The sequence below is a fragment of the Rhineura floridana genome, chromosome 3, assembly GCF_030035675.1.
Source record: "Rhineura floridana isolate rRhiFlo1 chromosome 3, rRhiFlo1.hap2, whole genome shotgun sequence".
Taxonomy (NCBI): domain Eukaryota; kingdom Metazoa; phylum Chordata; class Lepidosauria; order Squamata; family Rhineuridae; genus Rhineura; species Rhineura floridana.
In genome coordinates this window covers 16,272,433-16,296,723 of record NC_084482.1, presented here as the reverse complement: position 1 = coordinate 16,296,723, position 24,291 = coordinate 16,272,433, and the positions used below count along the sequence as shown (strand labels likewise).

General features: G+C 42.0%; 1 protein-coding gene across 7 annotated transcripts in view; it reads right to left on the bottom strand.

Moving 5' to 3' along the window:
* Positions 1–24,291, bottom strand: part of LRP1 (LDL receptor related protein 1) — a 448,332-nt gene that overhangs the window by 82,962 nt on the left and 341,079 nt on the right. For all 7 annotated transcript variants that reach the window (XM_061614615.1, XM_061614609.1, XM_061614610.1 and 4 more), the window contains 2 exons: positions 4,754–4,943; positions 3,561–3,765 (listed from right to left, as the gene is read on the bottom strand). In XM_061614615.1, coding sequence (XP_061470599.1) covers positions 3,561–3,765; positions 4,754–4,943 — 395 coding nt within the window. The remainder of the gene's footprint in view (positions 1–3,560; positions 3,766–4,753; positions 4,944–24,291) is intronic.

Sequence of the window (24,291 nt, the reverse complement as noted above, 5' to 3'; positions counted from 1 at the left end):
GTAAGAAAATTAATTATAGAAATAAGTTATCTTTCAATATATGTACAGTGCTTAGAAAATTGTGGGCCGTAACAACAGGAGCAGCAGTTTAGAATTGCCCTAGCCAAGACAGAGAGACTCTCCAGTCACACATTTCTATGCAGGTAGACAGAACAAATTGGCCTCAATTTCTTTCTTTCTTTCTTTCTAATTTGTCCCTATTGCAGGACCAACCACACTGTTCTACAATCTTTTTTTCTGCTGAATTATCTGTATATGCACCCAGTGACTTTCATAAATATATTTTAAAATGAAAGACTAAAACCTTGCTCCTTAATTTTGTTTAAAATCTGCAAGCTAAAAGCAGCCTGCAGTCAGCTACAGCTGCTTTATGAATAATTCAGCCAAACTGCAAATATACAGGGCAGAACACCTGTATAAGTTCCTGACCTCCTAAGAAAAATTTTGATTCTAGTACAGAAGCAACTGGGGGAAATCAAGCATTGCTGATTTATACTCTTCAGAAGTCTGTTCAATGATTAAGTTGCTTAGGATTGAACTCTCAGAACCACTTCAGCATACATTTTAAAATACAACTAGAAATTACATTTTGTGGATATGCTCCACACAGAAACAGTCTCCCAGGCTCCTATTGTATATGGGGGGGGGGGTTTGTCTGTTCCTCTGCCTTAGGGATGGGCCCCAGCCCATGCAAAATGACAGCTGACTAACATCGGCTATAACTAAGCAAGGCTGTTTGATCTAAATCAGGATGTGCCTACACATTTTTTAAAGCACCTCCCAACACTCATTCAGTTAGCACAAAACCAGCAGTGTTGGGAAACCACACTTGGGAAAGGATGTAGGGTATGTTCACCGCAACAGCGCTCCTTCCTTCATGCAGATTATCAACTGTCACCTGACAGAAGCCATTCCACCAGGTTACAGGAGAGGGAGTAGAAGGAGAAGAGATGAAGGGCCATTCCGTCAGCACAGCTGAGAGGTCAGCAACTTTTATCTCCTCCTCAAACTGTTTCTTTATTAGCAGAACTTGTAACTAAGAACTGGCACGTTTGCTTATTTCCTCCTCCTGACCAACCTATTTTATTTTTGTGTCATGTCGCTATCTTGTTTTTACTGATCTGTAAGTTACTCTGGGAGCCTCTTTTGGCTGAAGAGTGGAGTAAAACAAAATATTTTATGAATAAAATTAATAAAACTCCACTTGGATCCAAGCCCATTATCTCTGTGTCCAGCTACATCGACAAAAAGGGTAGGCTATGCAAGGAGGATAAATACAAACAAGGAGGATAACTATTTTCATAGTGCTAGACAAATGTAATAGGTAAGATAAACTGAAGACCCTCCGTGGCGCAGAGTGGTAAGTGGCGGTAACGCAGCCGAAGCTCTGCTCACAGCCGGAGTTCGATTCCAACGAAAGGAGGAAGTCGAATCTCCGGTAAAAGGGGCTGAGGTCCACTCAGCCTTCCATCCATCCATGGTCGGTAAAATGAGTACCCGGCATATGCTGGGGGGTAAAGAAAGGCCGGGGAAGGAACTGGCAATCCCACCCCATATATACGGTCTGCCTAGTAAACGTCACAAGACGTCACCCTAAGAGTCGGAAACGACTCACACTGTAAGTGCGGGGACACCTTTACCTTTTTAAGATAAACTGACCAACAGATGTACTTTCATCAAGTGAAAAAACTTACCATGTAACCCAAATGTTCTTGGACTACAGTTCCCTTCATCCCTAACCCCACTGGCCATGCTGATTGGGACTGACAGGAGTTGGAGAGTCCAGAAATATCTGGAGGGCCATAGGTTCCCAATTCCTGATGTAACCATCTGATTATTGAACCACTTGTTAAGCCAGTCATCTCTATCTCTCTGCCAAGTGGGAAGAAGATAATATCGTTCTCTTCCTTCTCCAGATTTCTCTGGTCAGGTATGGAAGTATGCTAAGATTCCCCACACCATTTGGCAGGAAGGGCAGCTTTGTGAGAAGTAACATATGTCCCACAGTAGGTTACCACTTGGTAGACAGCCCGAGTAATGTAGTGGTTAGAGCACTGGACTACTACTGGTGAGGCCTGGGTTCAAATCCTAAGTCAGACTTAATTTAATTAATATTTTATGGTAAAACCCTCCCAAGACAACTAACGAAAATCAATAACACACACGCACGCACACACACACACCCCATGAATGCAAGGATAAAACCATCAGCCAAAAACCAAGTGGGGCAGGGTGGGGACAGTCTTTAAAATCTGCTCAAATGTCATCAGCAGGCAGCCACAGGTACTTCCTGGGGGAGTTCTAAAGATGTGGGGTCTCCACTGAAAAGGCTCTATAACCATTAACAGAAAGCTGTTAATGGTGAGCTAGACAACAAGGCCTCTGCAGTGGATCTTTAGGCCCATACTGGTTCAGGAAGATGAAACCTAGTCTCAAACCTTTTATAGCTTTAAAGGCCAAAACCAACACTTAAAAATTGCACCTGGAAATGAATAAATATCTAATGTAACTGATAAACAATTGGTGTAACATGATCTAAACCTTGAACTTTATTAGTTAACCTTGACCTGATCACTCTCTGTCTCAACCTAATCCACCTCACAGAGTTGTTGTGAGAATAAAATCTGGGATGCAGGAAAAAGAGAATCATATTCACTGCCTTGAGCTCCTTGGAGGAAAGGCATGATATTAGCGTAATAAACAAATCCATGGCTCTCAGTATTTGTCTTGAGCCTGAGATACACTATTAGTTCTGGCAACCAGCTGATCCCCAGAGATTAATACAATGATGGCCAAGGATCAAAGCCAGCGAATAGCTTATAAAATGGTGCTAGCTTTTAAGAGGGAGAGATAAAAGGCCATATTCTTCAGCTCCATATTTGTTTCTCTGAAAGTCTGTCCATTATTCATGATGTGCATGTATCACAAAACAGACACGCCATTGCTGGGATAGTAAATACACAAGTGCTCTCTTATGCTGTAACTGATAGCTGTTTTATGGACCAGAAACAAACAGTAGCTTATAAGATAGTTGCAAGCTGTTTGAAAGAGGCTTCACTTCCACAGTGTACACCAGCCTTCCCCAAACTGTTACCGTGCGGCTAAACCTGATGGGAGTTATAGCCCAAGCCGTCTGGAGGGCATCAGGTTGGGAAAGGTGGATGTACACATACATTTCTTTTGTCCCACATTTGCCTTTGATTAAACAGCTTTACCAGGTTTTTGCAGCACTGCACAACCTATTTAACCAGAGGCAAAAGTGAGATGAGTGTACATTTTGTGAACAGTGATCCCTCGTTCAAACCTCCAGTATAAGTTCAAAGTTACTGGATAAAAGGGGTCCTCCATACACTGTTCTCCTGTCATCAAAAAGGGACAAGACCTTTACAGTTGCTACTGGACTCCAACTCTCAGCTACTCCAGCCAGCATGGCAAATGGTCAGGGATGATGGGAGTTGTAGTCCAGCAACGCATGGTGGGTCACAAGTTCCCAGCCTGTTCCTTAGAGCCTGCTTTTGCCAGACTCCCCGGGGAAGAGCCCTGCTGAAGGTGGGACTTACATATCGTTTAGAGCCATCGTATTCACACCGCTCTATCTTGTCCAGTGTGGCATCGGAGAAGTAGATCTTCTCTGCCTTGTGATCAATGGCCAGACCGTTGGGTGTGCGAATGTCTTTGTCGATGATGGTGATCATGTTGGCGCCTGACAGCGTAGCCCGCATGATGCTAGGGTGTTGTTCATTCCAGTTGGTCCAGAACATCAGGCTGAAGGGAAGGGGGAAACAGATCACTGAGAAGTACATAACGTAACAGCTTTCAAGCTACAAGCCTCCTCTTGACTTTCATAGACTGCTTTTGATGTAACACTAAACTATGGTCTAATGTAACATGGAAGAGACTCAGGCTAGTGTACTCTTCCCCATCCCTTCCTCTGACATGGGAAACAGAAGCTTCCACTTCATTTCTTAACTAAATATGATTTATTGTTGCATTCAAACCCTAAACTGTGGTTAATATTCATTATGTTTTATTGACACAAGCCAACTTCACAAATTATGTTTGAAGCGGGATTGTTTCACTAAACCTTAGCTAAGTCTAAGCATTTTTGTCTGGGTTCAGACATCATGCTAAACTGTGGTTAGTTAAAAACAGAAATGAAAGTTTCTGATTTCCTCGCAGCCATGTCAGAGGAGAGGGGAGTATGAGGGGGGGTGGGAGGTGTGTGTGAGCTTGAGGCTTTCCTAGGCTTATTAATTTAATGAGAAACCATAGTTTTGCATTACTTGCGAACACAGACCTTGTGTTCCCTCACATATATTAAGATCAGATGACAATGTCCTACTTAAGGCCCCCTTTTCCATAGAATGCAAATGTGAGAAGTTAAGACATTGGTTGGGCCTTCTTTGTGTTGGCACCCTCTTTGGAACAATTCCCCAAAATTGCACATGACTGACATTTCAGGAGATTAACTAAGACTTTCGTTTTTAGAAGGGTGTAGAATTTGCTGAGTTAGTGAACATTTTGGTGTTTCAAATTGCTAGTTTGTATAATGATGCTGTAGATTTTAAGTGTTTAACAATAATTTTAAATTGGTATTGTTTAAATGTGGTGAGCTGTTGTGGGGGCCCTCGAAGGCAGAGCATTTGCAGGCCATTCAGTATACAAACAAATAAATCAATGAATAAGAATAATCAGATTCTCCAGTGATTCCAAGGATTTGCTTTCAGGTTACCCAGGGCACATTGGAACCTACTTCTGGCATTCATCCAGTACAAAGGCTCGCGGATGGTCGTCCCCAGACATGGTGATGACAGTCTCCCTCTCAAAAGCTCCCTCGGGGGTCTGAGTCACAGTATGCCGGGTAATGGTGGATGTCGTGTAGCTTGTCCAATACAAGGTGTCCCAGCCTCGGTGGTAGGCCAGCCCTTCGACCGAGCCAACATCTATTGAGGGTACAGCATGGTGTGACTTGTGAGATACTTGTTTCCTTATATAGCCTGTTTCCCCTGCAGGCTTTAGCAACTGGATGTCAACACTATCCCTTCTCAGTCTGTCAAGAAGTCTGTCTCAAGTCCTGCTCTGCTGCACAACTTAAACTAACTTGGTTGCTGTCTCTCTTTGGCCCTGGCCTCGTCACACCACCTTGTAAAAGAAAGTAGGAAGAGGTTTTGGGGCCAATGGAATGGTTCATATGTAATGCTAAGCCAAACAATCATTTACTATGAATGAGAAAGTGTGCTAGTGCTTAGTGAGAAAGTCACAGCAGCTTGCTGTGCTACCGGAAGCTAAGCCATGGTTTGGCATTATGTCCGAACCAGGCAAATAGTTTGTCTCACTCCAAACAAACTACAACCTGTAACCAAGGTTTGGTCTTGGCTTACCATTCATGGTTTGCTTGCGTGAGACAAAACCTATGCTTGCTCATTCACAGTAAGCTATAGTTTGGCTTGACCAGTATGCGCAAACATGACCAACAACTCTCACCTGTGCCTTTTCCCATCTTTCAGATGGCTTCCTCTTTATTCCTTATTTGTATGCGACTCTGCCCTGCCCTGCTCCTTTTCCAAAGACTCTCATCTGGTGTAAAGCCTTTCCCAGCCTGTCTCACGAACCAGTTTATACAAACAGCAGAATCAAGTGGTGCAGCTTTTTCTGGACTGTATCACTTCAGGTTGCTGGGGTGGGGAATGAGCCATATTTAAATAGTTTCCTGCATCTAGAAAGCATGTGAGGAGGAAGGCTAGGCTGCCCACTTCTCCATGACATGCTACCTTTATATATGCCACCAGGGGACGCATTTGAAGCATGCAATGTCCCGTATGCACCTCAAAATGGTACAGTGCAGGAAAAGCTTCAGCACCAAATGTAGAAACTAGTCTTCAGTTTCCCTGCTCCTTGCCTGTACTACCTGGTTTTCCCCTAGTCTCAGTCTTGGCAAGCACTTCTGTTACCTCCTAGCCCTTATCCAGTAATATTGCTCCTGTTCCACTGCTGCCATCCAATGGTTTGCCCGCTGCTCTTTTTGCGCTACATCAGAGCTGCTGGTGCTCAAGAACAAATGTGAGCTAAAACTTCATCACAGGCTCGTAGCTGGCCTCCCATTTGTAACAAATGAAACAATGGAAGATTGCTAGGCAAGTCGCTCTTACTCTCCTTCAGGACACCGGCAGTCTGCAAAATCCCAAACATTTCCAATATTATAGATTCCAGAGAGGAAGTCTGTGAAAACTAAGGAGCTAGACTTTCCACCCCCATCAGTCAACAAAAATCCAGATAGCAAAACTCACAACACTGATTCAAGTAAAGAAAAATGTAAGATTTTATGAGCAGTCACAGAGGGTGTGTGCATTAGAGATTATATACATTTCAGCAAGCTGAATGCCCGATCAGACATCAGTCTTGACTCACCACTTGACTAGCAGGTGGGCTAACCACTTTTTTCCCCTTTAAGTGGCTTGTGGAACATTCATTCCATCTGTCACCTTTCCAAAATAAATTTAAAAACTCACCAACATTTGAAAAATTGGTCAAGAGATTGGGAGGAGGGGAAGGAGAGACAGATGCGCATTGGGCATGGCATGGGTGTCAGCCAAGTGGTGCCCTCCATTTCCAGCGTTTTCTTGGTGTGATGTGACAAACGTGGAAATTTTCAGACTCATTTTTTTCAGACCTTGCCCCAGGAAAGGGGGGGGGGAGGAAGGTGTGTTTATAACCAAATGGAGGCCCCTTAAACTGACCAGGCTGTTCTAAAAATGTTATCTGTGTGGTATGGGCAGAAATCAGCACATGTGCCTGTTTTAAACTATTCATATTTGACAACATGACATTATGTTGTGGTCTGGCCAGTGCTGGAAACAAATACCTGATAACAATTAAATGGGCATGTTTGTATTTCTGACAAATGGCCTAACAATCTAGCTGCAATAAACAGAACTTTATTAACTGCCTTTATTGATTCAGCCACTGACACTTTCAACACAGGGAAATTATTGGCTTTGTCTGAAAAACTGATTTTTTTAAAAATACCTGCAATTAAAATATTAACATGGGTTGTTCCATAGACTCGCAGCAACATTTCTTAATTGAGCACTCCATGATGCATCACAGCAAGGAGATAATTTTCTCACATTTGCCTTGGTAATTGAAAACTGCCCAAAGGAAACAATGACTCAGTGCCCCAAGCCAGTCCAAAAACAAGCCCCGTGTTCTCTGGCCTAGGCCAAGTTTCACCCAGCTTTAGCTTTAGCAAAGGTTGGTATCTCATCATGTCCCTTCAGTCCATAGTTTCTGCCTGGTTAGCATGCCAGTCACCTACGAAACAACATGGTAACTCTGTGAATGGAGAGAGGGAGGAGAATCTTCTTGGGTCATATATCTTTAGGGATGCTGCATAGGTTAGCAGAGCTGGAAAAAGCTCCTTCTTTGCCTGAGACCATGGATGGCCACTGTCAACCACAACAGTACTGGGATAGATGACTTGACTCGATATAAAGCAGCTCCTTCTTTTCATTAAGTTGGTCAGCAATGAAAGCAAATCCAATGCAGGCTCCCCTACCAGCACACCCGTGGATCTGCTGCTGGCACTTTGTACATTCCTTTTCATGAAGCTTCTGCTGCTTTTTTAGGTTTGGCCCTAAACAATGGCTTTGTTTGTATATCACATTAAACCACAGTTAAAATGAAAATGGTTTAATGTGAATGAGCAGTGTGCTGGTGCAAATTGCTTGAACCACAGGTGCTTCATTCCGCCCATACTCTAGCTCCTGTGCTACCAAGAAACAAACCATAGTTCGGCTTGCATTACATAGATGCTTGTGGCTTGTTCCTCTCCAAACAAACCACAAGCAGGTGCCTTGGAGGAAAACAAACCATGAGCCTGGGTTTCAATGACTCAACAAGTCAGTTGTGACTTGTTTCCTGGAACTGCAGCAGCAGCGGGAACAGGAGAGGAGTGAAGAGCCCACAGTTACAGCAGTGTGGACCAGCATGCTGCTCAGTCACAATAAGCTACAATTTATTTTAACTTTGGCTGAATGTGTTGTGTGGATCATGTCAATATGCATGAGAAATATCCTCAGCTATTCAGCTTGACTGATTTCTTAGGGCACTTCCAGACATTGGTTCTCTCCAGGTTTGTGGATGACCATGACTTGAAGGGACATGGTGTAGCAGCCTTGTTTAAACTGGAAACCTCATTTGTATGCAGCTTTGAGCTTTATTAAAGAAAGGTGGGATGTAAATGTAGCAAACGTATAAGAAAATAAAAAAGCAAACATGCTTGGCACCCACAAAGAAAATGGCAACAGTGCAGACCCATCTACTGACTGATGCTAGTAAAAATGCATTTGCATGAAGCATAGTGGGGACAACTTCCATTGTGCAAATCCAGCAACAAGAATTTCAAACCCTGAATGCGGTTAACAGATTGTTTCTCTCTTATAAGATAATCCTGTTTCAGTTTTATTATTAGCTACTATTGTTAATGTCTGGAAGTACATTTGGTTACATCAGGGGTAAGGAACCTGTGACCCTCCTGATGTTGTTGGGCTCCCAACTTCAGCTCCAGCTGGCAATGATCAGGGATGATGGGAGTTATAGTCCGACAACATCTAGAGGGTCACAAATTCCCCATCCCTTGGTTACATCTTTCAAATGTATGCTAATTAATACGGAGGTGTTAATACTGTACATGGGAGCAGGGAAGTGCGAGAGGCTTGAAAAGGCTGGGATTTTGTTTGTTCAGACTGAACATAAGAACTGTCCTGATGGATGAAACCAAAGGCCTATCCAGTTCAGTATCCAGTTTCCACAGCAGTCAACCACATGCCTAAGGAACTCCTACAAGCAGGACCTGGGAGTAATGGCATTCTCCCACTCATGATCCCCAGAAACTGGTGTTCAAAGGAATATTTACTCCAATATTTGAGGTGGTATATATCCAGATGGCTCAATGGGAAGTCCACAGACAGTTCCCTTCTATCCCTGCATTCAGTACATATGTAAAGATTTATTTTATTTATCCAAGCTTTTGTCTGATAGTTTTAGGAATTTTTTTATGCTGCTGGCTTTAACTGCAGTCTAAATATGTTATAGCATTGTTTAAAATTGTTTTTATGTAATTTTATTACTGTCAGCCACCCTGGGCTTCCTTTAGAGAGGAAGGGCAAGTTATAAATCTGAAGTAAATAATCATAATCACCATTGTGACTAATAGCCACTGGTGTCCTGTCATTAATTTATGGCCGCATGAGCTTTTGTTGGCCGACAATGTCAGATACTATAAATGAGCACTGTGAGGGAAGAATGGAGACTTAACCCATATCATCTCCCTATCCAGACTGAAAGTAAGATCTTCTTCCCAGAATGATGAACATAATTCAGAGTTGACTCAAACCAAGGCTGTGAACACACGCTTCTCGCTACACCTGGAGGGGCAACAGATTGATCTGCTGATCAGCTGTGAAATCTGTCTGAAGCCAATTTTTTTAAAAAGCACTCGAGCTGATCAAACCAGCTTTTACAGTAAAAAAAAAGGGCATGGTTTGACTGGCTTCGTGTGCCTCCGTTTTCAGAAAAGAGAGGTGGAGAAGCACTGGAACTGGTAGAACAGTAAGTGTGTCTCTACCCCAAGAGAGTACCACATAGCAGGTAGCTCCCAAAGATCACCAAACTCTCTGAAGTACCTGACGTAGCTCAGAGGCAGCGAAACTTACCAGAATTCATCAATCCTATGACAAGAAAAGCAGCAGCATGTTTTCTTCCATTGGACTGATTGTTCAAAGGAGCAGAGCCCTCACAAGCCACTTGGCAATTATCCACCTGGGCATGCCTGTATTTGTGCATCTCAAATCGCAAAGTTAATAAACAGAAAGGAACTAATTTGTTCATTTCCATATGCAACAGTACACCCTGCTGGTATGCCCAAGCCAGTGTTTGGAGAGCGAATGAGGCAGGCAGGGTGTGGGGCTCTATGTCCTTCCCTGCCACTCCAGAAAAAGAGAGGGAGAAGAAGAAAGAGAGAAACTCCTGGCTCATCCACACAAATTAGCAATGCAAACAGGAACATTCTCTGGCAATGCCTGGAGAGCAAAAGAGATTTAAATCTCATTAAACTCACTGCCACAATCCTAACTGATTTACACAATTCAAGATGCAAGAGAAGGAACAGGAAGGTAGGGATGAGATAGTGGAATGGACTCGGTATTGACTCTTTACATGCTCTGAGACTTTTTCCATGCAAACTGCCTATAGGAGACTTGGCTTAATACTGTTTCAAGCACTGTCTAATTTTCTGGCTGATGAACTTGGAGAAGGGCACACACAGAAGGCTACCATGCTATCTGAGAAGATGAGTCTGATCAATATGAGATCACTAAAGGCAAGTCTGTGAATGGCACTGAGGAAACCATCAGCAGCTGGAGATGCAGCCAAAAATGAACAGGGGCTGATCTGTTGTTGTCTTCTCTAAGAAGGCATTATGCTGGGGGTGGTTAGCATTATGGAACTGATTGATGGCAAAGTATCAGGTAAGGTTCAAATCCTCCATGGGGGAAAAATCAGTTGGGAATATTTGGCAAAAACCTGCACCCTTTCCACCGCTGTGGGTCAGTTGAAATTCACTGCTGACTAGAGCTGCAAGCTGGAAATCTACAAGTCACCACCCTGTAGCACTGTCAAGCACATGCCCTCTTGGACATGAGTCGGAGGGACCATGCCACCTGGCTATTACAGAGTGTCAGGGCTGTGCTGCTCAGCAGGCTAGAGGCAAATCCATGTTAATGCAATATATGCACTGTAGAGACTAGCACTATCTCACACCTAGCATCAGACTTCTGACACACTTATCAAAAAGGTTGATCACCACTGCTACAATCCATTCATCTGTCCTGTATTTTTGTTGCAATTATTTCTTTTCTTTTAAAAATTATTTTAAAGTAACAAACCGTAGCTGAGAATGTGGTGTCGGTGGCAGCACTTACCTAACCTCCCGATAGCTGAGTCGCTGCTTACTGGAAAGGGAGAGGGAGAGGGAGAAGGGTAAGGCAGTGGGAGTTTGGCACTGTGCAAATGCACTGGGGGAGTTCTCAATTGGCTCCACTGCCATGTTTGCACTACTCTGCCCTCCCTACCACCTCACCTTTCCTTCACAGTAAGCAGCAGTGATTCAGCTGTTGGAAGGTCACGGGAGTGCTGCAACCCCACCACAGTCTGTTACTGGTAGCGAATGCTACATAAAAATGAGCAGAAAAAAGAAAAACAAATATTAATACAGAATGTAGGATTATTGCTGGACATTGCTGCGTAAGCCTCCAAGCAATTACTTGTACCTCTCTGTTATCTATAATTTTTTTAAAATATGGTTGCAGTTTTTATTTGATTAATCTGATAATCAATTTAAAAGTGCCACCCAAATTAATCTGGCAGGGGGTTTTTTGGTTTGTTTTAATGCTAATAGTTAAGGCAAGAATGCATGGTAGGCACCATATTTTAAGAGACATTCATCTACCTCTCTCACACAGCAGGGAGTATCTGTTCTAAGGTGGTACCTGCTATGAAAAATATATGCATCATCTAGGAGGAGGAGGAGGAGGAGGAGGAGGAAATGATTTTTTTTCCTTTTCCAGCAAGTTTGCTGTTGCTGTTGCTTTTTAAAAAATAATATATTTTTCATTGTTTTTAAAATTGAACAGAAAAACAATTCGTGGATGGTTAAGTATACAATGCAGTTTTAAAAGAGCGAAGAAACTTATGATGATATATATAAAAGGGGGAGGGAGTAACAATGCCAGCAACAACAATTACAGTTATACATTACCAATGCTTACATAACTCTGTAGAAATGCAAAGTTGTTAAGAACTTCAATTAGTGACTAGTTTGACCAGGCCAGAAATGTAACTGAGAGGGTGGTGGTTTCTGGGTACAAACATCCTTACTAAGGAAAGTTAGGAATGGCCACCACATTTCATCAAATTTGTCAACTTTAATTATTCCTTGACTAAGTTTCCTTTGTTGAGTAAGCTTCTCTAATAGAGCCAACTTCCAAACCTTAAACCACCACCCGTCCATAGTAAATGAAGAGTTATGTTTCCAGTGGTGAGCAATTTCAATTTTTGCTGCAGCGTGAAGGAACAAAACTAGAGATTTATTGGACAATTGTCGCATATTTTCGGGACAGATAGAAAGCAATGCCAGTTGGGGGTCTGGAGGTATAATTTGTATAACTATATTAGAAATTTCCTGAAAGACCCTCTGTCAAAAAGCCTTTACCACAGGACACCCCACCACATATGAAAGAGAGCCTACTTGGTGACATCCTCTCCAACACTCCACAGTTTTGGTCAAGTTCATTCTGCAAAGTTTTACAGGAGTGAAGTACCACCACATAATCACCTTTAGCATGGATTCACGAACCCTAGCTGAAATGGTACAAAGAGGAGGCTTCTGCCAGATTGCTGCCCAATCCCCCTCTCTTCAATAATTACCCCTAGGTCCTCTTCAAGTTGTCAAGTTGTCTGCAGATCCCATAGAACCTGAGAGAAGGCCTTTATACATAACTCAGACTGAACCTCTTAAATTTCCAAGTGTCCCCATACAGACTTTCATAGAATGTAAGCTTGCGTAATGGCCCCAATCGAGTAATAGTTTTACAGAATTGTTGTATCTGTATAATCTGAAACCAATTAGTTTTGACTTCCCCCAATTTCACTTTAATTTGATCTATTCTCAGTGGATTACCATATTCAAATAAATCCACAAGATAGCATAATCCCTTCTCTCTCCATCCCCTAAACTGACCATATTTCAGTGGATCTCTAAACTGCGGATGCTCCAAAAAGGGGAGGATCAGTGAGATTGTTGGAGCTATCCATCAAACCCATCTCTTCCATATTTGTAGAGACATTAACAAAAATGGGTTTTCAATTCCCAACAGTAGCGTACTGGAAATAGTTCAAAATGGTAATTCTCTCTTATGAGGTGTACTCTTATCTACCTCTATCACAACCCATTCCACAGATTTGCTGCCCCTAATTACACTTATCAGCTGCTTTAGATTGCAAACATCATAGTAAAATAGCAGGTTGGGAATACCCAGGCCTCCTACCCTTTGATGTCTATAACAGGGATTACTATTTAGCCTTGCTCGTTTTCCTCCATGGATGAAATTGTCTAGTAGCTTTTGCCAGTTTTTAAGTTCCTTCACGCTAATTCAAATAGAAAGGGTTTGAAATAGATATAGGAACTTAGACAACATCATCATTTTCACCGCGGCGATTTGACCAAGCCATGAGAGGTTTAAGTTTTTCCATTTTTGTAAATCCCATTTTGCTTGTTTCAGAAATGGAGAGAAGTTATGTTTTTTAAGTGGACCAGAGTCTTTAGTAAGAACCACACCAAGATAGACAATACTGTACTACCATGTTGGAGAGCTAACCCCGCTGTTTGAGCAATCTCCTGTTACGTCCAATGACATCATAATACACAATGCTGACTTAGAGTAGTTAACTTCTACTCCAGAAACTTTCGCCAAGCATTATAGTAAGAGTTTTAATTCTAGAACTGCAATCAAGGGGTTGCTCAAAAACAGAAGGACATCATCTGCAAAAAGGCCAATAGTGTGGATCTGTCCCCTCACCTTCACACCTGTAATCATTGGATCATCTCTGATTGTATTGGCGAGAGTTTCAATTGCCTGAATAAACAATAGAGGAGACAAGGGGCAACCTTGTCCCATACCTCTGCTTAGAGAAAAGGGGAATCCACACCATAGATGGTATCACAGCTGAGGCTTCAGAATATATATCTCAAGTCACATCCAGAAATCTGTTCTCAAATTGCATAAACTCCAAAACTTTTGACATAAATATCCATTGTACAGGTCGGATGCTTTGAGGATATCTAACAAAAGTAGGGCGATTGGAACCTTCTTACTACTACCACAATGTATAACATCAAGTGCCTTACATATTGCATTCACTATTTGTCATTTAGGGACAAAACCTTTCTGATCTGATTTCACATAGACCCCTACCACCCTGCCCAGTCTTGACGCTAGTATTGCTGTTAAGATCTTTGCATCTTGATTAATCAGGGTGATGGGCAGTAAGATTCAAGTATGTGGGCAGTATGATCTCTCCCTGTTTTTGCAATCACCACTAGCCTGGAGGTTTTCTATGAGGGAGGCTGTCCCTCCCCTTCCATAATCAGATTAAATAGATTCATGAAATGTGGAGCAAGGGTCTTTGCAAAGCTTTTATAAAACTCACTTCCATCTAGATCCAGAGCATTTCCTCTTTTGAGGGATTTAATTACATCCAAAACCTCTTCCATTGAGATTGGGCTATCCATAAGGTTTTGGTGATCCACATAATGGTTTAAGTTTAGCCTGTGACAGATAGTTGTGAATCTCTTGTGGATTGGGATTGTCTGAGCAATATAATTGCTGGTAAAACATAAATATCTTATTTATGTCTCTAGTAGAAAAACATAAGGAGTCCTTCAAATCTTTTACATAAGAGATTCTGTTACGATCTAACTTTTTATGTAATGCCCTTGCCAGCAAATGTGAGCTTTTATTTCCAAATTCATAGTATGCTCTGTTCAGATAAGTCAATTGAACATTAATCTTTATGTCTACAGCAGAAACCTCACTGAGCTTTTGCACCAGTTGTCTATATAAGCGAGCTCCCCCTCTTAGTTTGTGTCTGTTCCAGCTCAGTTATATCTTTAAGCAGCTTCTTTTTAGCAAGATCTCTACTACATTTCAATCGAAATGTCTCCTGGATACAGTGGTCCCTGACCACCGTCTTCAGAGCATCCCAAACTACTGTGGGATGGACCCCGACATCTGTATTATCAGCAAAATACTGTAGAATTGTCTCATGCAACCTATCTTTAATTTCTTGTTTCAACAACAGAGAACAGTGTAATCTCCATGAGAAAGAAGGTGGAGTCACAGAACCTAACCAGATAACTACCACAACAGGGGCATGGTCTGAAACAGTAATATTGCCTATATGAGCATCTGCTATATTATCAGCCATCCCCTTAGTGGGGATGAATAAAACATGATCTAAACGGGAATATGATTTATGCCTACTTGAAAAGATGTGTAGTCCCTTACATTCGGGTGATCCAGCAGATCAAAATCATCTAAGAGATCCCTAACCATTGCAGTATTTCTGGGATCTCGTCTGGATCTATCACTATGATCTGAGAGTCCAATACCTCATTCAAATCACCACCCAGTATGATATCTCCCTAGCTAAAACTTCCAGTGATTTTAATGTGTCTCACAGAAATTCTACTTGATGTAAATTAGGTCCATAAATTGAGCCTAAGGTAAAAAATGCCCATCCAGAACTCCTTTGACAAACACATAGCGCCCCCTTGTATCTGCTAGTGAATCTTCAACCATTATAGGACAATGTTTTCCCAATATAATAGAAACACCCCTTGATTTCGATGAACCATAAGAACAATAAACATCACTCAACCAATTTCATTTAATTACATTTATTTGTGCTGTACTCTCATGTGTCTCTTGCAAGAAAATTACATCAGGGTTTTCAGCTTCCAGAACAGCTGCCACACGAGCCCGCTTGTGCATCGTGCCCAATCCTTTAACATTGTAAGTTGAAAATCTCAAATTAACCATTAGAGCTAGAAGAAGGCAACATACTATAATACTGCTCCTTAAGCTGCTGTCTATGAAAATACTCCATCCGTGAGAAGGAAAAAAAAACGTTTATCAAACCGTTGAGGAACAAAGGATAGTGAAGGTAATAAGAGAGAAGGGAGAAAAAAAAGTAACAAATCTCTCCCCCTCCACACCAGCGGCTGTAAGGCTTTCAAAAATGGCCTCAATAAAGGGGTAGCGTAATGTCTCCCTACCCACGGTAAAACTGCAGGGCTGGACTGCATCGGAGTCAGAAAAAGCGATACCGTTGCAAGAAAACACCCATGTACTCCTCCTGACCCAAGTGAAAGATACCAACTTCAATAAATAAAAACATCAGGACAGACTTCTATAATGCTCATGTATTACACGTAACACAAACATTCAGGTAAAACATTGGAATAAACTGACAGATGCTTAAAGCAGGTTAGTAGTTTTCGCTGATGGAGCCAGGACTGGATGTTCTCTCTGCATCGCGTTGCCCCAGTCTCTCCTCTCTTTGATATTTCTTCTTAACTTTCAACGTGCCCTATTGAGTTTCCCACTCTGAACCTCATCTATCCTTCCCGCCTCCTCCTGCTATCTCCTTTGTCAACACCTCCTCAGGGACTTCAAGATGTAAATCAGATAATAACGATTTTGCCTCCTTCAACAAAGTTGCTGAGAGGAATTTACTCTGATACCGGACCACTAACTTAAAGGGGAACCCCCAATGGTATTGGATATTCGCCATATGCAAAACCTCAGAAACAAGTTTCAGGTGTCCATGCAAACATCTTGAAAGACATACATATTTGTAGCCCTGTATTTCAGCACTCTGCAATTTCTCAGGGCTTTATAGACTGCATCTTTAAGATTCAGCATCACAAATCTTACAACAAGATCTCATTCATTACTGCCAGTCTGAGATCTTGGTCCTGGAGCCCAGTACTGTATACTTTTTCCGTATCTTGTGGAGACACCTCCACAGGTAGTTGCAGGTCTTTAAACCATTGAATTATAAAGTCCGCAGTAGCAGCCCCCTTCACAGAAATAGGGATTCCTCTCACACGAACATTTACTTTGGGGGCTTTGTTCTCCTGCTCCTCCCACTTTAATTGCAGCTCCTCGGTAGCAATTTTTAACTGCCTCAGCTTAGATTCCTGTTTAAAACTAAGATCCATAGCTTCATTGGAGGTGGTCACCACATTTATCATCTGAGACTGTAAATCTGTTAGTTTATGATCTATCAGAGCAAGCGCTGCTTGCCAATCTAGAGCTAGCTCTTTTTGCATGATTTGAAAGTATTCAGCTATTTCACGTTGTCAATTTCACGCCCTTTTCAGGGTGAAGGCCACTATGCGCCATGTCAGTTTCTTCTCCACTGGAGCCCCCCCCCCCTGATTCTTTAGGAGGCTCTGCTTTAACCTGGATTGCTTTAGAAGCTTTTTTCCTGCTTCTTACTAGAAGCGGATTGCGTTCCCTTACACATATCGATGAGTTATTTGAACTGCAGAAGTCTATGTCGTCCTTTTGCAAACAATTAGTTCCACTCGGGTGCAGGAGTAACAGATCTAAGCAGCCATTTTGCCAGATGGCAAGCCACACACTCTTGTTGCTGCTGTTGTTGAAAGGATTTCTAACCTGTCTTTTAATATAGTACAGTGTATACCCTTTCCAAGGTGAGTTAATTACAACAAAGCAATAAATTACAACATTAAAATCTGTAGATTTAAAATAGCAGCAAAAACAGCTATCAGTGTTGAAACAACAGCAGCATATAAAAATGTTCTTAAATAAAATCACCTGAATGCAGATTGAAATAAAAACATCTTTAGGATTTTGATACAAGCCATTAAGAGCTTATGAAAGGCCTTATGAAACAGGGTCACCAGAGAGAAGCTTTATTGGTTTATATAATAAATGCGAATTTGTTCAAATTAACTAACTGGTCAATTAAAACTTGATATATCAGTATGATTTTTTAAAAAAAACACACAAATGTGTTGTTGATTTTTTATTTCAGTTTGGGCTCCTCCATTTAAATGGCTACTGACAGCCCTATTGCTTTCATTGCAGAGTTGTAAAAGGACAGCAGTTAATCAAGAAAATCACTGGACTTGCATACCTTTTCTTCAAGCAAGAGTAATCTTACTTGAACAGAAGAATATAGAGCTCAGGCAATGCAGACACTGTTGTGTGTTCTGGCTGCATCAGTGCCTTGTGAAAAAGCGTGCAGTACTACTGGTATCAGGAACGAACGGCACCCGTCTCTGCTTTGCTACTGTTAAGAGCCAGTGTGCACAACAGCATGGCTGAAGAATACCTAGTAGCTGGCAGAACGCTGTCAGCCTGTGTTGCCTCTCAAATCAGCAGTTTAATTCAAAACCTTCTTCATACACTTGACAGAAAAGGAAAAGACTCCCGCCTGCTTTCTCTTTAACGGTAAGTGGCAGCTAATTTCTTTAAATCTGAAGTACTCCTACCGCTGAGAAGCTATCTACTTCATTTAGGAACCTCAAAAAGAAAAAAAGGGGGGAAGCACCTGGATTAAAGCGCTCCAATAAATGTGTGAACTTTCAACTGATTCTTAAGTTAAAAGCCAGACAGTTAATGAGGTAAAAGATCTGTAATTAATCAATGGCCCTGGTTTGAAGTAACTGTGAAAGAGCCTCCTAATCTCAAGAACAGCCCTGCTGAAGCACACCAATAGCAGACCAAAAGGTTCATCTAGACCAGCATTCCATTCTCACAGAGGCCAACATGAGACCGATGGAAAGCCCACAAGCAGGACACAGGGACAATAGTAGTGCTCTCCCCTCTTCAATTCCCAGCAACTGGGATTCAGTGGCATATTTCCTCTGAAACTGGAGATAATATTCATTCATTTATTTTACTTCTTAAAATTTCCTTCATCCAGTAGGATCCCAGAGTGGTTTACAAAAAAATTAAATATAAAAGCATAAATAACAACGAAATACTTAAAAACTTTAAAAGTTATACCAACAAAATTCAAATCAGTGTTATAGCTGCATTCTAGAAATTCAGTAATTCATCAGCAGACATATCAACGTAGCCTTCAAGTCGATCACGACTGACGGTGATCCTATGAATCAGTGACCTCCAACAGCATCTGGCATGAACCACCCTGTTCAGATCTTGTAAGTTCAGGTCTGTGGCTTCCGTTATGGAATCAATCCATCTCTAGTTTGGTCTTCCTCTTGTTCTACTCTCTTCTGTTTTTCCCAGCATTATTGTCTTTTCTAGTGAATCATGTCTTCTCATGATGTGTCCAAAGTATGATAACCTCAGATTCATCATTTTAGTTTCTGGTTATAGTTCTGGTTTAATTTGTTCTAAAACCCAATTATTGATCTTTTTTGCAGTCCATGCTATGCACAAACCACTCCTCCAACACCACATTTCAAATGAGTTGATTTTTCTCTTATCTGCTTTTTTCACTGTCCAACTTTCACATCCACACATAGAGATTGGGAATACCATGGTCTGAATGATCCTCACTTTAGTGTTCAGTGATACATCTTTGCATTTGAGGACCTTTTCTAATTCTCTCATAGCTGCCCTCCCCAGTCCTAGCCGCCTTCTGATTTCTTGACTATTGTCTCCATTTTGATTAATGACTGTGCCAAGGTATTGTTAATCCTTGACAAGTTCACTGTCCTTGTTGTCAACTTTGAAGTTACATAAATCTTTTGTGGTCATTACTTTAGTCTTCTTGACGTTCAGCTGTAGTCCTGCTTTTGTGCTTTCCTCTTTAACTTTCAACAGCATTCATTTCAAATCATTACTGGTTTCTGATAAGAGTATGGTATCATCTGCATATCTTAAATTATTGATATTTCTCCCTTCAGTTTTCACACCTCTTCATCTTGGTCCAATCCCGCTTTCTGTATGATATGTTCTGCGTATAGATTAAACAAACAGGGTGATAAAATACACCCTTGTCTCACACCCTTTCCAACTGGGAACCAATCGGTTTCTCCATATTCTGTCCTTACAGTAGCCTCTTGTCCAAAGTATGGGTTGTGCATCAGGACAATAAGATACTGTTGCGCCCTCATTTCTTTTAAAGCATTCCATAGTTTTTCATGATCTACACAATCAAAGGCTTTGCTGTAATCTATAAAGCATAGGGTGATTTCCTTCTGAAATTCCTTGCTCCGTTCCATTATCCAACGTATGTTTGCGATATGATCTCTGGTGCCTCTTCCCTTTCTAAATCCAGCTTGGACATCTGGCATTTCTCGCTCCATATATGGTAACAGCCTTTGTTGTAGAATCTTGAGCATTACTTTACTTGCATGGGATATTAAAGGCAAGAGTTTGATAATTACTGCATTCCTTGGAATCCCCTTTTTTGGAATTGGGATGTATAATGAACGCTTCCAGTCTGTGGGCCATTGATTAGTTTTCCATATTTCTTGACAGATTTTAGTCATAATTTGGACAGATTCAGTCTCAGTAGCTTGTAGCAACTCTATTGGTATGCCATTTGTTCCTGGTGATTTGTTTCTTCCAAGTATTTTAAGAGCAGCTTTCACCTCACAGTCTAAAATTTCTTCTATAGAGTTCTTCAGTCTACTGCTTCCATCTTCATTTTATTTCATCTCGGTCAGTGAGTGTGTTCCCCTGTTGATTATTCAACATCCCTACTCTTGGTTTAAATTTCCTTTTAATTTCTCTTATCTTTTGGAATAGGGCTCTTGTTCTACCCATTTTGTTGCCCTCTTCTATTTCTAGACAATAACTATTGTAATAGTTCTTTGTCCCTACGTACTAGTTGCTGTATTGTTGCATTTATGGTTCTAACCGTGATTCTAACTCCTTTTGCTTTTGCTTTCCTTCTCTCTTTAACCATTTCACGAGTTTCTTCAGTCATACAGTGAGGTCTTTCCAGAGCTTGGAAAAGTTACTTTTTTGAACTACAACTCCCATCAGCCCCAGCCAGCATGGCCGCTGGATAGGGCTGATGGGAGTTGTAGTTCAAAAAAGTAACTTTTCCAAGCTCTGGGTCTCTCTCTCTTTTTAACTAGAGGTATTGTCTTTGTGCATTCTTCCTTTATAATGTCTCTGACTTCACTCCATAGTTCTTCTGGTTCTCTGTCAACTAAATTTAAAGCCTCAAATCTGTTCCTTATTTGATCTTTATATGCTTCTGGGATGTTATTTAAATTGTATTTTGGCATTATGATTGCTGTGTTCTTCTTCTTTAGCTTTACTCTGATTTTCGCTATTACCAGTTCATGATCTGTACCACAGTCTGCTCCTGGTCTTGTTTTCACAGAAAGTATGGAGCTTCTCCATCTTCTGCTACCAATTATATAATTAATTTGATTCCTATATTGACCATTTGGTGATGGCCACGTGTACAGTCATCTTTTCAGTTGCTCAAAAATGTGTTTGCAAGAAACAAATTATTGGCTTCACAGAATTCAATAAGTCTTTCTCCTGCTTCATTTCTGTCTCCGAGGCCCCATTTTCCCACAATTCCTAGTTCTTCTCTGTTCCCTACTTTTGCATTCCAGTCCCCCATGATTATCAGCACATCTTGTTTTGGTGTGTGATCAATTTCTTCCTGTACTTCTGCGTAAAATCTCTCCAATTCCTCTTCTCCTGTGTTTGCCGTTGGAGCGTAGACTTGGATGATGGTTATGTTAATAGGTTTCCCGTTAAATCTCATTGATGTAACTCGTTCAGACCTTGCGTTATAGCTCTTAATTGTTTTGCTACATCACTTCTCACTATTAAAGCAACCCCGTTTATTCTTAATTTCTCATTTTCTGCATAAAATATTTTGTAGTTGCGTGATTGAAAATGCCCCATTACTGTCCATTTTTATTCACTCACACCAAACATTGTAATGTTGATATGTTTCATTTCTTTCTTGACAATTTCTAACTTTCCCTGGTTATTGATACCCTTAGTCTGCATCAATTTGTCTAATCCCCATATAAAGATGTCCAAAATGGTGGCTACCACCCACACTGCAGCAGTGAATTCCATAATTCTCCTACCATTCAGCATCATTGGATGACCCCAGCTCTGGCATTTAGAGAGAGGGAGATCTCCACCAGTCAAGACCAGTAAAGTTGGCCTACCAGCACCACGTGAGTAATAACAATAATGAATGATGTTTGGGATGGGTACCTGAGCTCTCTCATGAGACAAGGAGAGACATACGGAGCAAGACATAAATATCAGGGCAGGTAGAACTCAACTGAGAAAGAAAAATTTGCCCAGAAAAAATGTATTCTGAGGTATTTCTGCCTGGCTGTGCCCAACGCACACAATTTGCTCCTTCCGCTGGAGAGGCAAGAAAGTCATCATGCCCTCTGTTTACGGAGCAAGACAGTAGGTGCTCTGCCTACTGCAGAGATTGGGCCAGGACAGGAGAGCCAAATTGGCCCATTACATCACTGGCCCATGCAGGACAGCACCAACGACCATATCCTACATTCACACAGCCTTGCAATGGCTCCCCCCCAGCTCTCAATGAGATCTAAACATAATATATATATAATGCTGCACCTCTCTTCCCCAGAATAATCAGAATAAGCTACAGATGACTTTCTTGTTTATGTTGGCATTAAACAGCCAGGGTTATACAGCTGTGAGCGGATTTGCATTTCATATATAAGTATTTTAATCAGATTTTCTGTTTTTCTTAACACTGTTACCCAGCACAGCTCTTGAGAGGGTGTCGAATAGAAACTGAACTAATGAATTTAAAACCCTTCTATTCTACAGGGCGTGTCTTTCAGTAATGTGGGGTCATAGAAGTACCAGAGAAAACTCAACCCACATTCTGCAGGCCACAATATAGCACTTTCAGCATGAGCTGACTTTCCCTACCAATGCACTTGGTCTATAGAATAAATTGGCTATCCTCAAGTAATTAAGATTAGAAGAGCCACAGATGCAAAGTGTGAACATGTGCATTAGAAAACGTGTAACTCCTAATTGAGAGCTACCTTCGTGATGTGACCCTTATTAACAGCCACAGGAGGAACTAATAAAAGTTAATCAAGGAAAAGAGGAAAACTAGGGCCAGGAATAACTGCTCAGAAAGAGCCAAGGTATGATGAGAATTTAGCTATAATTTCTTTTTGTAAATGAAATCTAAGTCAGCAAGGCTGACAGCAGCCTGCCCCAGGCCCATGTGGCCATAGCCCAACACCCACGATACAGGCGGCACAGGGCTAATACGCCCACCTGCGCGCCCCACCTACCTCTTGTATCATGCAAATGATGCATAGCGTGCATGCCTGCCATCAACCAAGATGGTGATAGTGGCAGCAGCCCCTTAGGGAAGCCTGCGCCACCATCTTGGGTGATGGCAGGCAGGCATGCACAGCATGCAACACATTCACACTGACAAGAGAAGTAGATGGGGTGTGCTTGCGAAGCCTGCGTTGTCTGTATTGAGGGGCTGACAGCTCCTTCTCCACGATCTGCGGCACGGTTGGGTTGCAGGACCAGATGCTGCTGTGAATCATGGAATGGAAGCGCCACCCTCCCACCCCAAGGAGGGGCTCTTCAGGGGCCCCTCTGGGCCACAGGGGCCCTCGACCAGGACCCAACCTGGCTGCCCTCTGGCACCAGCCTTGTAAGAAAGGAGAGGTTGTTGTTTTGCTGCAGTGCCTCTTTGTTTCGGAAATGTTACATGCAGGGAATTCTTTGTGCCTAAAATTTTTCCTCCAGAAACCTACTGGCTATTTGCTTAGACTTTATTCTGAGGCCACTTTGTATATGACTTTAGAGCCTTTCAATTATGTGTAATGACAGCATATAGACTTCCAACATTCAAATATGAGGATATAACCCAGGTTATTTATTTCTCCTCCTGCACAGTCATTGACATTGATTCTAAGCTGCTCCTTCATTCACATAAGAGAGGGGGTGATTTCCATTAACCCCCCTCCATCTGCAGCCCTGAACACCATATCCTACACAAGGGAGCCCTCCAGATGTTGCTAGATTACAACTCCCAAGAACTCTGACGATTGGCCATGCTGGATGGTGCTCGGCGTTGGAATCCCAACAACATGTGGAAGGCCACAGGTTCTCCATCTCTGTCCTGTACCATTTGCCAAGGATTCCCCTTTCCCTAAGAGCAGCTTTTCAGAGGGGCAAGGGGCTGCAGGGAGGGAGGAGCGGGGGAAAGCCCTGGTTTGTGAACATGATCACTGTTCCATTGATGGAAGGGAGGTTAAGGTCCAAACCATTACCCTCAGTGCTGGGAAATCATTATCTGCAAAGAGACACTTATTTCTGTTATTACCAGGTGAGCATCTGCTCTGGGGATGAAACTGCACGTTACAAGAGGTAAGAAACTGCTGATACCTTGTGCCTCCTTCCTCAGCCTTCATCACTGTAATGTGATGTATTGTGCTTTGAGTTTTCCCACTCCATCCAATGATGTGAGGTAGGGGTGGGGAGATGCACAGCATAAAGGCATCACATTCACATCACATATTGTGTTTTATTAGATCAGGAGTCGGGGACCTGTGGTCCCCCTCCAGATGTTGCTGGACTACAACACCCATCAACTCTGATCTGTGGCCAGGCTGGCTGGGGCTGATGGGAGTCGGAACAACATCTAGAGAGCAACAGG